General features: G+C 33.8%; 2 protein-coding genes across 2 annotated transcripts in view; one reads left to right on the top strand and one right to left on the bottom strand.

Annotated features, from left to right (window-relative positions):
* Positions 1-646, bottom strand: part of LOC117120136 (acylphosphatase-1-like) — a gene marked incomplete in the record, with an annotated part of 3,909 nt that extends 3,263 nt beyond the window's left edge. The window contains 1 exon segment of the mRNA XM_033265155.1: positions 475-646. Within this exon segment, the coding sequence (XP_033121046.1) occupies positions 475-624 (150 nt within the window).
* Positions 647-913: 267 nt separating this feature from the next.
* Positions 914-14,652, top strand: part of LOC117120099 (proteasome activator complex subunit 4-like) — a 34,410-nt gene continuing 20,671 nt past the window's right edge. Inside the window, exons 1-12 of the mRNA XM_033265106.1 lie at positions 914-1,192; positions 4,522-4,662; positions 5,756-5,872; positions 6,755-6,799; positions 7,941-8,090; positions 8,411-8,488; positions 9,132-9,198; positions 10,472-10,591; positions 11,532-11,621; positions 11,758-11,816; positions 12,409-12,615; positions 13,436-13,622. Coding sequence (XP_033120997.1) covers positions 999-1,192; positions 4,522-4,662; positions 5,756-5,872; positions 6,755-6,799; positions 7,941-8,090; positions 8,411-8,488; positions 9,132-9,198; positions 10,472-10,591; positions 11,532-11,621; positions 11,758-11,816; positions 12,409-12,615; positions 13,436-13,622 — 1,455 coding nt within the window. The 5' untranslated portion in view covers positions 914-998. The remainder of the gene's footprint in view (positions 1,193-4,521; positions 4,663-5,755; positions 5,873-6,754; positions 6,800-7,940; positions 8,091-8,410; positions 8,489-9,131; positions 9,199-10,471; positions 10,592-11,531; positions 11,622-11,757; positions 11,817-12,408; positions 12,616-13,435; positions 13,623-14,652) is intronic.

Genomic DNA, 14,652 nt, shown 5'->3' with positions numbered 1-14,652 from the left:
TTTATGGCATAAAATCGCTCAAATTTGGGCGGAAAATCGCTAGTAAATAGGTGTGCAGAATTGTAACCAGGCCCAGGCCTACTGCAAATATATTGGTTGATAATCAATGCCTATTACCTAGTATTAAATTGTTGAAAAAGATACTTCGTTAGTGGTTGAATCATGTAAACATATTTTATAATGAAAAAAATAAGAATTAAAAATTAGGTGCGAAAATGCATTAGCGTCGCCATAAACTTTAGCCCTTCAAAATGGATTTATAATTATTTTGCCTAGGCCTGGCCCTAGGACCCTGGCCTAGGCTATATTATTATAGGCCTAGGCCTAGCCTTATAGGCCTAGGCCGAGCCTAGATAGGCCGAGCCTATTTATGTAGGCCGCGCGCCGCCAAGCAAGGGCCTTGCTTGCATGGCCTACCTAGTAGGTTAGTCATCTCATTTACATTTTGCACTCCCGTAAGCTGGGCTAAATTACCTTTCGAAAAAATACACCTTGAACTTTACCATGTATTTCAAAATTTACAGAAGTTATAATGTTTTGATTAGATGATGCCATTCTGCTGAAGATGTCAAGAATATTTACAAATTGATTCAGATTCCGAAAGTACCGTATTTTGATAAACATTGTAGTGATGACCTTTGGCCCGCTGTTGACATGGCCAATCATATTATATATGATAGGTAAAACACAAAATTTGGTAAAACATAATTATTATAGAATTTAATCATATTATTTTAAAATGTATTTGATAACAATATGAGGACGACTACATATATGTCTTTATAGAAAAATGATGTATTAAAGATTAATTTATTTTAAAAAAACAAAAAGGAGCGAATTTAAAATATTTAAAATAAAATGATATCTTCCAATGGCTGCGTATTGACTAGTCACTTTACTTGCTTATCACAGACTAAAGAAGTAACGAAGGAAGTAGACAGTGGAATGTAACGAAAAATAGACTTCTAGATTTACCCTAACGTTTATCATAAATAATAATGGTGACTAGAGAAGAGGTATTGGGATTCACTCCTCAAAAAGAAATAATATACAATAAACTTCTGCCATATTATGAATCAATCGATTGTGAATCAAATTGCCAGATTGCAGACATCAAGTCGAACCTCGCAAGAGCAGTCCAACTGAAGGAACTTCGCCCCGGTGTTGTCCACTGGACTTCAAAACTATACACGTAAGGATTATGGGCCTAGGCCTGGACTCAATTAATTAACCTATTTTTATTTTAGATAGTACAGGTCGATTTCTATGCATATTTTGTATCAAGTTTTTTGTTTTTGTATGTAATGAATTACGCGTGGCCTCGGCCTAGGCCTAGTTTAGTTAGTTACTTTCTGCACACAATTAATTAAAAAAAAAAAAATTCTGCACTTGGTTTTCTGAAGTTTTTATGTCTTTAATGTAGGTTTACAAAAATCAAGTTTTTTTTTAAATTATGAACTATTTTTTAGCAATGCTATTAACAATTTTCGTCTTGCCAAGCTAACCCTACAAACACAACAAATTGAAATTCTGTTGTGCTCTATCTAAATTAGTATTTAAAATATTAATTCTACTGTACTAGGCTAGGCCCATTCATGTACACAATTATACTTTTTATTCGTTTTTGATAAGTTAATAACAGTGTTTATAGTACTAAAGTAGTAATAAAACTAAGTGCTGTTTAAATTCATTTTTTTTAACAACAATCTTAAATTAATCGGAAATCTAAACTGTTGTGATACATCGTTTACACTATAATAAAATGTGAAAATCAGTTTGTGTTAAAATGAATTATCAATAATACTATTTTAAATACTGTAAATATATTGTCATAACTACTGTATTAATTTGTTTATATGATCACAAATGACTTGCATTAATTGATTGTCAGCCATTTATTTTATTTGCTCTGACCATGATCAGGTGTTCCATACATTATTATAACTCCATGCTAGGGCATACATAATCTCTTGATGCTGATTGGTGTAATTTTCAATAGGTCATGACTAGGTAATATTGAAATCCAAAGGGAATTTTGTTCATACTTTAAAATACTATCAAGGTAAAGATCTTTCTGGAAAGATTTTCTGTACATCATCTGATATACATAAACTTATTTGAATTTCTAAACATACATGTACAATTTAGAACGTTGATTGATTGATTGACTTTATTTGGAACTCAAAAACTATAGCAATACATTAAAAAAAAACACAAACACAAAAAAAGTTAAAATTTACGGTATTTCCAAGGTTGATTTATTTTTTTATTATTTATCGGCATATTCCTTGATTGGTTGTACAGTATTAATTCAGAAAATTATTGATTTTTATACTATTTTCGTATTGAATTACACCATTTTCCAATACAATTTCAGATACTCTAGATACAAATGAATATAAAGATAATTACTCATGAAAGCTATAGTAAGAGTAAAAAATTCCAAATTGTATATTATTCAAATGTATTGATAAAGCACAGTAAATCAGTGGCGGATCCAGGGAGGTTCAAGGGGTTCGGACGAACCCACCTCTGTGAAGAAACGTAACAAAATACAACTGGGTCCTTGCTTACATAAGGCATGCTAGACTATTGTACCTATGTAGGCATAGGCTGGAAGATCAGACAAAGTACAGTAGGCTTAGCCCAGCTAGTTTTCAATAAATAAATTATAAACACTGTTTTTGGTTCGCCGTCATAATAATTTATGTACGAAAGTGCGTTCTTCAGGCCTATCGGTTCATCGATCCATGGAAGAAAGACTACATATATCTAACTACTCAATGTTGTTGGAATATAATAATATATTGCTTGTCTTTAACTTTTTTCCTCAATGATAGGCCTAAAGAATGAGATAAAATTACCAGACCTTTTTTCAAGAGGAGGAAAACATTGAATTTGAAGAACTTTTAAAGGCCATTAAAAGATTCCTCAGAAATCGGGAAAGCTCATTTCCGACCATCTAGGCATCAAAATTTTCCCCTGGAGGACCCCTGGACTCCACTTTCATTTTGGCGTTTTTTGGGAAACATTTTGAACCCCCCTCTTTTATATCCTGGATCCGCCCCTGGTAAATGTTTTTAGTATAAAATGTGGAGGGATCACAATTTTCAATCCTTTCATAATTTAATTAAAGATTCCTTGAAATTGATACCATAATATTAGTACAGTTATTTACAGTTTAACTACATTGTTTTCAAAGATTATTTTTAAAGTAAACCTATTTTCTTTAAAATAAAAATTATGAATAGAGTTCTTGGGTCAAAAAGCTTCACTTGTTCACATACCAGTAATTTTTACCATTTATCCTAAATTTTTCTGTAGTTTACAGTCCCTTGATAATTTAATTCTATGATTACTGTAAAAAAAAATTAATAAATGTATTGATAACGATTTTGGGAAACGAAAATTTTTCTTGAAATAAAAATAATATTTGTGAGCTTAAAAAAGGATGTTTAAAAGAGTGCTCAGGTCAAAAGTTAAAAAAAAAAAAACCCCTACAGTACTGTAAATTTTTTGAGATTTTGGAATGGTCGGCTTGGCAACACAGACTTACTTTTTTAAGCATTTCCTGACAATAATCAGTGTATTTTATGGACAAGTGCAATAGCTTTAGTGTTGATATTATACTAATCCTTCTCATTGGTTTGTGAGCTGTAAACTGTTATCCATTGTTGTCGTCATAGCATACTGTCATCAAAGTGTAGACTCTTCTCCCACAGCAACGTGATACCGTCTAATCTGTGACTGGTTTAGCCAGAAAAACAAAATAGGCCGTCCAAAATATGCTTTGTACAGTAATGCAGCATTTGATAGATTCGCAGAGACCCAACTAGCCTAGGCAGAGCTGAGTAGGCCAAGCTGTCACGGTAATGGTGGCTGTCTTAAATAATGGTTGACCGTCCAAGAGACGGCCAGACGTGTCGCTGGCTAAGCCCTTGGTCTGTGCAATCCTTGTTGCCTTTTCCATCGAACAAAAATCCTTTTTCACTGTTCTATCCCATTTACATCTTGGTCTTCCTCTTCTTCTCTTGCCTGGAATATTTTCCTCACAAACTCTTTTTCATCCCATCATGGTTATCCATTGTACAAACCAATTAAAATAATGAATATTTTCGTTGACATGGTAATAGTTGTGTTCATTAATATCAGCCTTAATTTTGGACCTTCTCTACTACATGGTTTGTTTAGGTATTCAGTCAGTAAGTATCACAGACCCTGCACATTATACACAGAACATGACATGTAGTTTGCACTATTATGCTTTAAAAAGTCCTTACCAATTTTATTTCAAGAGAGAAAAAAAACAGTGTTGGATTTAGGGAATTGGCAAAGAGCATCCAAAGAAGACTTACTGTAATGGTGTGCATAGCACAAAGCATGGGTTTCAATCCATTTTGGAACAACTTTTTCAATATTTAGATTATTCTTTTTCTCCAATGAATATTTCTGTCAACCCTTGACAATACTGTATTGTACAATGAGCTTTATTCTGTTTTTTTATTTTTATTTTTTTTTCAGGTACATCAATTTGTATGGACGCAAGTTTAGTAAAACAGATCATTTAGCATTTATAAAGCTCTATTATGACCTACTCGTGATTCCTGAACTGGAGTTTAAACTTGTCGAGAGGTTTTCTAAGATGTTGAACGTGCTTCTAAAGTATGTATTTATAACCAATTTCAGAATTCCACTAATGTTTTATGCCTTTGCTGTAGTTTGATGTTAATATGTTTTCCTATCAGGTACCATATGTTTCTATTTGTGCTTTGATAATAAAAAGAAAATACAATATTGTAGTCTTTGACAGTGTGCTGAAATATAGACAATAATATTTGTATCATTTTAAATTTTTTATGTTTACAATTATATTTAAATTGTTAATATTTTTAAAATTATTATTTATAATTATATAGTTCTGGTACATCTGAAAATAAATAAAATAAGAGAGATGTATGTTTGATAATAAGGTTTATGTTTTAAAGCTGTACGTTAAATACTCCATAATTGTTGGTTAAATTCTCATCGATATTTTTTAAAAACTTGATTCAATTTCATCTTTTCATCTACCCATCTTATTTAGACCTATCAATTGCGGTCTTAATATTCAAGGCTACCTAAATCTGACTTACTTTTATAGTACATGTACAGTAAGCCTCCTAATTAATTAAATTTTCATCATAACACCTGCCATACAGTACCTGTTTTTACACGCATATGTTGAACGCATATTCCTATGATATATGTATTTTTTTTTTTTTTGTGGGAAGTTTATTTATTAAAAGTTTATAACACTATCATGAGTGTATTGAATGATATGTGAGTTTTGATCATTGATAAAGAGCTAAAAGATTATAATTATTAATTAGTTTTTAATTGTATATTATGATGTTTGTTTGTACATAGCTAATGTTTTATTTGCTTTGAAATAGTTACATACAGTAGGCAACACTATGTTTTCTGCTATCTCTATTTTAGGAAAATAAAATTGTGAATTATTAATTTAATAAGTAATAATTATCATTAATTTAGTATTATACTGTAATTATTATTATCGTCCATGATATCAATACCAATATATTTGGTCCATAAATGATAATCTCTCCACAGTAAGCCTATAATTAATTGTGTTCTGAGGCATAAAATGGAAAAGAAAACATTCAAGTGGGACTTTTTTGCAGCCTTTGTTTGGGGTGGGTGGTGTGAAACATGTAAAAATAACAAACCAAAATAACATGTTTATTGTGTTTCACAGAAAGCGGAGCATTTTGTCACGCGAGGACCTGGTTCTGCCATGGCGCCCTCTATATGCTTTAGTAAAGAGAGTTCTTTATTCATCCTATGAGCAGTTGGGTATGGAATGGATACCAGGGTGAGTAATTCCGGCCACACAATGCGCCCCCTATGTTCGTCAGCTGATGCGATTCTATCAAGAACGCCACGGCGCGTGCGACGGATCGTTTTTTATGACGATCCGTTCAGACTGCTACCGACAATTAGCAAACGGTGTTGCGTCGTCTAGCTCTCGCAGGGAGCGGAGTTGGACTCGTTGTATGACAGTCATATGATGACCATTATATGACACGGTGATTGCCCGGCTTAACACATTACCAGTTATCATAATAATGGTTGCCATTCTGCTGGCCTTGGAGTGACATCCCTACTAAAGATCCTCAGGCAATTCTGGAAAAAAAAAAGCTGATTCCTGTTCAACGTATGGCCAAAAAATATCCAGTAGGGAGGGAGGATTTTGGTCTGTTCTTCTTTTTTGTAATTACATATTACAGACAAATTATTCATCTAAAAAAAAGGCAGTGTCTTGCAAACCCACACCCTTGGTTCTGCACCCCCCTCCCTTAAGATTATAAATGGGTACAGTAAATTTTTGGGATTGCCTGCTTCTACGTCAATACTGTGGCAGATCCAATGAATACGGGATAAAGAAGTGCTTCGTAAACCGAAAAGTGAGGTGATATGTAAATGTTCACATAAAGACCAACTCAAAGAGGGTCGTAGGACGTACCCCGACGTGATGTTTATTGTCTCGTCAGGCCTGTGTGAGTTGAACACTGATGCACTTTACGTCAGGAACAGTCATGTCGTAGAATATTAAACATGTTTAATATTCTCGGGGCGACCTCAAGACTGTCCCCGACGATGAATAGCATCAGGCTTGGTTGTACGACACTGTCTGTATTAGCGTTAACATTACGTAAACATTTTATGCAAGTAATATATCGTGTCTTTCTCACAGATCGATTGAAGGCTGTTTGAAGAATGTAGTACAAAGCGCACGAGTGTAAGTATTATCATTTAGTTATAGTTGAAGATGTATTAGTTTATTTACAGCTGTGACGTAGCTGTGTAATGACTACACATTTCAACATTTCTAAAAGTTTTAGGAATTTAGTGAGTTGAGGTATTTGGGGCCAACCAACTTGAAGTTTACCACATAGTCTAAAGCTGACCTCATGGCCCTCCACCCACATTAATTAACCCGTTTGCCCTTTCTTACTTGTTTACTTGTAGTCCCTCAGAGTCTTTAGCAGAGCTACTTGACTTCTATGGATTCGAGGTTAAGCAAAATATGCTTATATACCCCTCTGAGTGATCATGTTCATATTGTTCAAAAGGCGAAAACTTCTGTGTGTGGTCATAGTCCATGCTTCCTCAAACTAAGCCTTAAACACATTCACATTTTACTAGCAGATATTTCCTGATCCGGAAGAGTTGGAGACCATTCCATAAAACCGCTTGAAATGAGAAGGAATTTACTCTCAAACTGATCGTGGGACGATGAAATTATAGTTTGAACCTGTGTCCATGAGAACATGAGTCAGAATCAAAGTAAAATATTACATCACTAGAAATCCATATCAAACCATTTATTATTTTAAAAACCTGGATCATACCTACGCCATGTCTTCTGTATAAATAGTGTTGACAAGTTTAATGCTATTAGGCGTTCAAATATGTCAAAGTTCACATACCAGAAATCATCCTGGTAGCCCTCTGTTGAACATTCTCAAGGAGATCCTTATCGCGTCTATTAGTATTTAATTTAATATCCACTCGTAGAGGGTTTACCAATTTTATCACGCTCCCTCCCTTAAAATGTCTACCACCACCAATTATTATTTTCTACAGTTACAACCCCGATTACACCAATATCACTAACTAAAATAAAATGAAAGGCGCTGTACATGTCTTGAGGATATGGTTAATGTTTTTTTATGAACTAGCAATGGACCATTTAGTTTAAGCCCTACCTTTCAAGATTTTTTAAAACATACATGTGATTGGTCTATTGTTATTAGTTTCATTGACTCTCTAGAGGTGGCCATTTAAGGGAATTCTATCTTTAAATTAGCTATTCTATTTTTTTTTTTCTGCCTAAAGATCATCATTTTAGAGAAATTATTAAAAAACTATTTTTTCAGGTATTTTTCTGATGAGTCCACTCAGGAGATGTTGGATGAATGGCGCCCTCTGATGTGTCCCTTTGATTACACAATGGAGGTTGCCATAACATATTTTGTGTTGTTTTTACCTACTACTTTACCACCTGATAAACATCAGTTAGGCTTCAAGTAAGTTATATTTTGCATTTACAAAAAATAATTATTATAATATTATTACTAAAATAATAATAATAATAATAATAATAATAATAATGATAATGATAATGATAATAATAATAATGATAATAATAATAATTTTATTAATTTAATTCTATCTTATTGAATTCAAGTATTAGTAATTTGAGTATTTCATTTTGTAATTTATATCCTTCAGACAGAAACAAAATATTTTTTTAGTATAAATTTTATATTTTTTATGTAAAGACTAAAAAATTAATAAAAGGAGAAAAAAAAATAGGTATTTAATATTTTTATCTTTTTTATTTCAGACTGTGGCTTGATGAGTTTTTACAGATATGGGACAGTTATCACAATTCACCACAGTGGGAGGGAGTAAGTATAATGACGTTTACAATTTTAGAGTTTTTCCCAGAATGTTTTTCCTTGATTTGAGCAGCTTTTGTATTTTTATTGTTTTATTTTAAAGGTTCTGAATTGCCCATTTATTTTTTTAATTGTATTTTAATATTGACAATATCAAATAAAACTTACGAAATGATAACAATATTTTGGAATGTGTTGATTATTACATAGCACCTAATGCCAGCCTTCTTGTGCTTAAAATGCAATAGTATGTCTAGGAGTACTGAGGCAGTATGTTCTTTTGTTTAGCCAATTTCCAGCGTGTGGTGGTGGGGTGCTTGAAACTTTTTCTTGGTTGTGAGCAGTTCCCATGTTCCAGAGGATGAAAATGAAAATAGCAAAAGTGTATAAAAAGAGAATGATTTAGAATACACAAAACAAACTTTTTTTTTCTTGTAGAAGATTTGAGTAAAGCAGCCTTAAGTATTCTCGGTGAGTGTAACACAGCATTCAATATAGTGATCTTCAGTGCCAAAATTGTGTAATATGCTTCCACTAATTGATGAATAACAAGAAAATAATAGATCAGTCTAGGACAGTAAATGTTTTCATTTAATTTCTTCTGCAGTTCAAGTTACAGAGGGTACTTCACAAGCTGTCTCTTATACACATCTAGATGTGTATAAGAGACAGGTTCTCCAGAGTTGCTGATGATAACATTGGTTATATTGACTGGGGACCATATATACCAAAAGTGAGTTTATTAAACAAATTCTGATTTTCAGTGGTTGCGTCAACCATTCCTATTACATGAATTGTCAAGTTTCTCAATTTTATTTTTAAAACTTTTTATTCAGCATTTGATAAAAGGCCAAGGATATCAAAGTGGCATTCCCTTCACAAGACAAACATACGCACAAGAAGTCTCATGAGGTTTAGAGAGTGGAGGAAAAAAATCCTGTTGCCATGACAGGATTCGAACCAAAGACCATGCGATTGGAAGGAAAGCATCATAAACTCCACTCCTAACCTTTAGACCCACACAAGGGCTTCTCCCCCAACACTAATTTGGTCATAGTGGCCCTGTTGGTCTTTACCAGAAATTGTCTGTCGTCACCTAGCTGACACGCGTCAGCAGAGAAATGTGGAAAACAACTTTAATATTAAATTTCTCATTTAAATCATGAATATATTGTCAAATTCCAATAAGAGAGATTGACAAAAACTCTTGAATATTGAGTTGAATAACTAGAGTTGAGTTGAATAGCTTGGCGAATTATGGTAACAGGACGAAAATGACTCCACTCCCTAAGCCTTAATAGTCTATGTAGAGCATCTTGTGTTTGTGTTTTTTGGGTCCACGCCTCACTGCTGTTCTTGTTCTTGTTACCAAAACTTTAAAAGCATACAACGTCATCAGTTTTGAACAGATGTACAGGAAATTTTGTACACATAAACTAGAGGTGATTTCCAACAAACGTTCATCGCCCTTTTTTTAAGTTGGACCCCAGGGTTCCCCCTACAAAACAAAACAGGGGTTTCAGAAAGGAATGTACATTACTGCCATTATCATTAATACGGCACGTCGCATGGATGGCACGGTCGGTTAATGATGTATTCTAAAGAACTTAAGGTTGGGAGTTTGAATTGTGTCTTGTTATTCAATTTTTTTTTTTCCCCATTTTTAGAAATTAAATTTTTTTCAAATTTAAGATATTTTATTTTTTCCAATTTTAAGATATTTTAACTTTTATATATGAACATTCTAAGTAATACTTTTTTTTGTACAAATAAACATCCTAATTATTAAAAAGTCTTATTAGCTCTTCCAAAAAAACCCAATATAATAAATTGTGCCTGTACCGTATTTAAACGTGGAGGAACACGCAGACCGGTGAGCGGTCGCTCTTGTCTTGTGAAGGGATATGATGCTTAGAAAAGTGATTAAGTTGCCTGTTTGATATATTTTTGGCTCTTTGTGTGTGATTATGATAATTCGATGACAATTTTATTGATTGTATTAACAGTTCTTGACCTGTTACCTGAGAGGTTTCAATCTACCAGTTGGGTCAAAGAGATTGCAGGTGGCTCGTCGGACAAAAGGCTATGAAAATGTTGTTATGGCAACATTCCTCGTTGCAATGATGGTCAGTTTGCGTTTTCGTTATGTTTTTACAATTCATATGGGGTCATTTACTGTATAATGTCCAATAGTATATCATATAGGTGCCATACAAATTCACACTAACCTGTTCTCTTATAAGGGACACCATCGGTATATAAATAATATAAGAAATACTGCAGTTTTTAAATTATCCTGACTTATTTTAGTCTTTATCTGCTTTTTTTTCTGTTGATCGAGCCCCACCTTGTCCATGTCAATGCCCTTTCATCCAATGATGAATCTGTCTAGCCTCAAGTTACTAGATCTAGCCGCTCTCCCTTCCCGTACTGTTTTAAAAATTGAATAACTAAAGCATCTCTCGCACTAGAAATTCTGGATTCCCTGTAAATAATACTATATAATAACAATAAAAATGCAGAATTATTTTTTCATAGATACAGTACATATTTGAATGATAGATATAAATTTCTATAGCTCCGGATAAAACGGATGTTGTCACTAGCGTTTTACAGTATATTACACAATAAAGAGAAAAAATACAATACTACTACTACTACTACTACTACTACTACTACTAATAATAATAATAATAATAAATATAAATAATAGTAATAAGAACAATAATAATAGCAATAAAACAACAATAACAAAATAACAATAATAAAAATATTAAAGATAATAATAATAATGAGATAATAATCAAACAAGAATAAGAAAATAATAGAAAAATAATAAGAATTATAACAAATGAAAACAACAAATCAAATAATAATTAAATAAAGAGAATTAAAAACAATAATAAAAAAAATGAAAAATTTGAAAGTAATTATCGTAGAGGTCCAACAAAATCTAAGGCGAAAAAGCAAAGGAAAAGAAAAATTATTTGAAGTGAGATTTTAGAAAACACATTTACAAATATGTATACTATAAATCTATTTTGTTATTTTTATCCTTTAATGCAGGGTAAAAATCAAGATGCATTGAATCATTTGAAGACATTTTTCAAGGCTGTTGAATCGTTCTTCCATCCATCAAATGCTGGTAGATTCTCGGTGAGTGTAACACAGCATTCAATATAGTGATCTTCAGTGCCAAAATTGTGTAATATGCTTCCACTAATTGATGAATAACAAGAAAATAATAGATCAGTCTAGGACAGTAAATGTTTTCATTTAATTTCTTCTGCAGTTCAAGTTACAGAGGGTACTTCACAAGATTCCACAAGCATTTATCAAACGTCTACACAGGTAAAGAAAAAAAAAAAGCAATTTTTTAACAATAATATATGAATAAAGTGTATTAGATTTTAACAAATAAATCAGTGGTGGATCCAGGTGGTGCCAAAGAGGTGCTTGCTCCCAACCCCCCTCCCCAGCAACAGCCAAAAATTGTGAAAGATATTAAAGCGTGAAGATATTAAAGTAGCTAAAACTAAAGACCTAGCCCCCTGGACCCGCAATAGATAATGAAACATTCAAAAAGCTTCCTCTATGAACCCATAAGTAAAGGTAGGAGAATAACGCATTGCTTGCAGAGTCATTGTGCAGAATTGCGTATGGGCGTAATTCCGTAAAGAGGTGCTTATAGTGGCTTCATGTTCACATCATTCAACAACATTGGCTCAAATAAACTTAGTTCTACTAACCGAACCCTGGGCGAGCAATGGCTCGAACCAGCACCAATGTTATGGCAGTAGTACCCCAGCCTTCCCATTGGCCACTTGAACCTAAGTTTTGCTCCTTCAGACTGTAGGTCCTTGATTGCCAATTGCGCAATCCGGCTAAATATTTTTGGATTTTCCACTGTAACCATTTCATTTTCTTTTCCCATTTTTCTTAGGGAACGGTATGCAAAGCCATCTTGGCAGAACAACATCCCTGATGATTACAAGCTCACTGAGGATGACATCACGCTGTTTGTTGAGGCATTCAAACCTGTTATTTTCCTGGCCATCTTCAGTAAGATGGGGCACCTCGATGCTGCAGCAGGCCTACAGAGCCTAGCCCTAGTTAGACCTGAACTTGTCATACCCCAGCTACTTGAAAAGTTAGTAATGCACCATTCTGCTATTTAGTTATATTGCATTGAAGTAAATTATAAATGTCTTTATATTAATTTTAAGGATAAAATTTATAATGTATCTAATTATGGATGTAATTGCAGGGGCGGATCCAGAGATTTCCTGACGGGGGGTGGGGGCACAATATGTCCACGCCGCCATGCCCACCTCCATCACATCATGGTTGATGTAAATAAGTGGTAAACAATCGAGCTCTCCTTTCCCCCACTGCTGGATCGCCACTGAACCCATGGGTGCACTCTCTTTTCCCCCCTTTCGTCTCTTGAACTCAAAATTTTCTGCCTCTTTATTATTTTTCGGCTTGACCGATGGGGGTAGCACGGGCCCTTATGGCCCCCGCTGGATCCGCGCCTGAACTGTGATTGTGGTGACGAGAAGGTGATCAGGATGATGATGATGGATAAGGAAGATGACGTGAGATGGTGGTAATGGGGGTGAGAAGGATGATGAAAAGGTTGAGGGTGGTGATGATGATGACAAAGTTAAGAATGAGGATGATGATGATTAGGAGGAGGACAAAAAAAAGAGGAGAATGTGGATGATGATGTGATGGTGATGATGATAAGGAGGAGGAGGAGGCTGATGATGATGATGGTAAAAATGTTAATGATAAGGAGAATGACATCAAAGATGATGACAGTGGTGTAATACCAATTAACTGTCTGATGATGAATTTGATTTCACTAATGATTGATGTAAGTATGATTGTAATGATAATGTGTAGTAAAGGTTCACAGATTTCTCTTCCTTTGTATGTGAGTATTATCCTCTGACCTTTTATTATAGGACCTATGCAGCATTAGAGACCCTGACAGAGCCGCACCAGTTGACGGCCACTTTAAGCTGTGTGGTCTCCGTGGCACGATCGATGTTGAAGGCCCGCAAAAGGTATCCTGAAGGGGCTTCTCATGTAATACCAATCCTGACAGCCGTCCTACCCGGCATTGATCCCAACGATTTCATCAAGTGTATGGTAAGTTTGCAATTAATTATTGTTGTGTGGTGCAACTTTTTGTAATTGCACTCAGTATAGCTAATTATTAAATAGACTTCTACTGATTTTATTATTATTTTTATTATTGCCAAACCATTATATATATATATATATACATATACATATACATATATATATATAAATCAGTAGGTAGACGCAGACAAAATAAACTGCTACGATACTTTGACTTGTAGGAGACATAGAAATATTTATTAGCGAAATTTTCGGCAACTCCTGTTACCTTCGTCAGCGCATGAGTATCAATGAGAAACTTAACAGTAGATGTGTATAAGAGACAGTAACAGAATACATAAGACTATACAATGGGTGATTAATCACCAGATCTATAAACAATAGGTTACACAGTCTTATCACTAGCAATAGTTTATAAGGAGGCCTTAAGTCTGACATAAGCAAATTGGCATAAATAACTGGTCAGAGTGGCGAATCTAATGAATGGTAAACAAGGAAAAAGGCCTATAAACAACAAAAATATGATGATGAAAATAATATAATACCTGTCTCTTATACACATCTAGATGTGTATAAGAGACAGGTATATATATATATAAATAAAAGAGTGGAGTTCTAGTTTCTAATAAAGTTACTTGTCATACAATCCCAGGACCTTAGGTTAAAATCCTAGGATTTTTTCTTGTACAGTAGAACCTCGATTTTACGTACGGTACGGGACCGGAGCGTACGTAAATCGGGGGATTCGTAAAATAGAGGTTGGGTTAAATTTGTGGTAACCTTTGACCTAATACGTACGTAACGCTCAATATACGTATGTATGAACGAACGAAGTTACCTAGCTAGGCTAGACCTAGCCTCCGAAGGCCTACGAATAAAACCATGTGTTTAGTGTTTTTATTCATCAATTTACGATGTCATAATAAAGTGTTGAAATAAAACCATGTGTCTAGTGTATTAATTCATCACTTTATGTCTTTTATTTAACAAAAGAACATGAAAATATTGTAAGATTACCTATACGACAAAGGTATAA

The sequence above is a fragment of the Anneissia japonica genome, unplaced genomic scaffold (genome assembly GCF_011630105.1).
Source record: "Anneissia japonica isolate Jap-2015-1 unplaced genomic scaffold, ASM1163010v1 scaffold401_len1656234_cov178, whole genome shotgun sequence".
Lineage (NCBI taxonomy): Eukaryota > Metazoa > Echinodermata > Crinoidea > Comatulida > Comatulidae > Anneissia > Anneissia japonica.
Note: the sequence above shows the minus strand (reverse complement) of the source record. Positions and strands in the feature narration are given on the sequence as shown.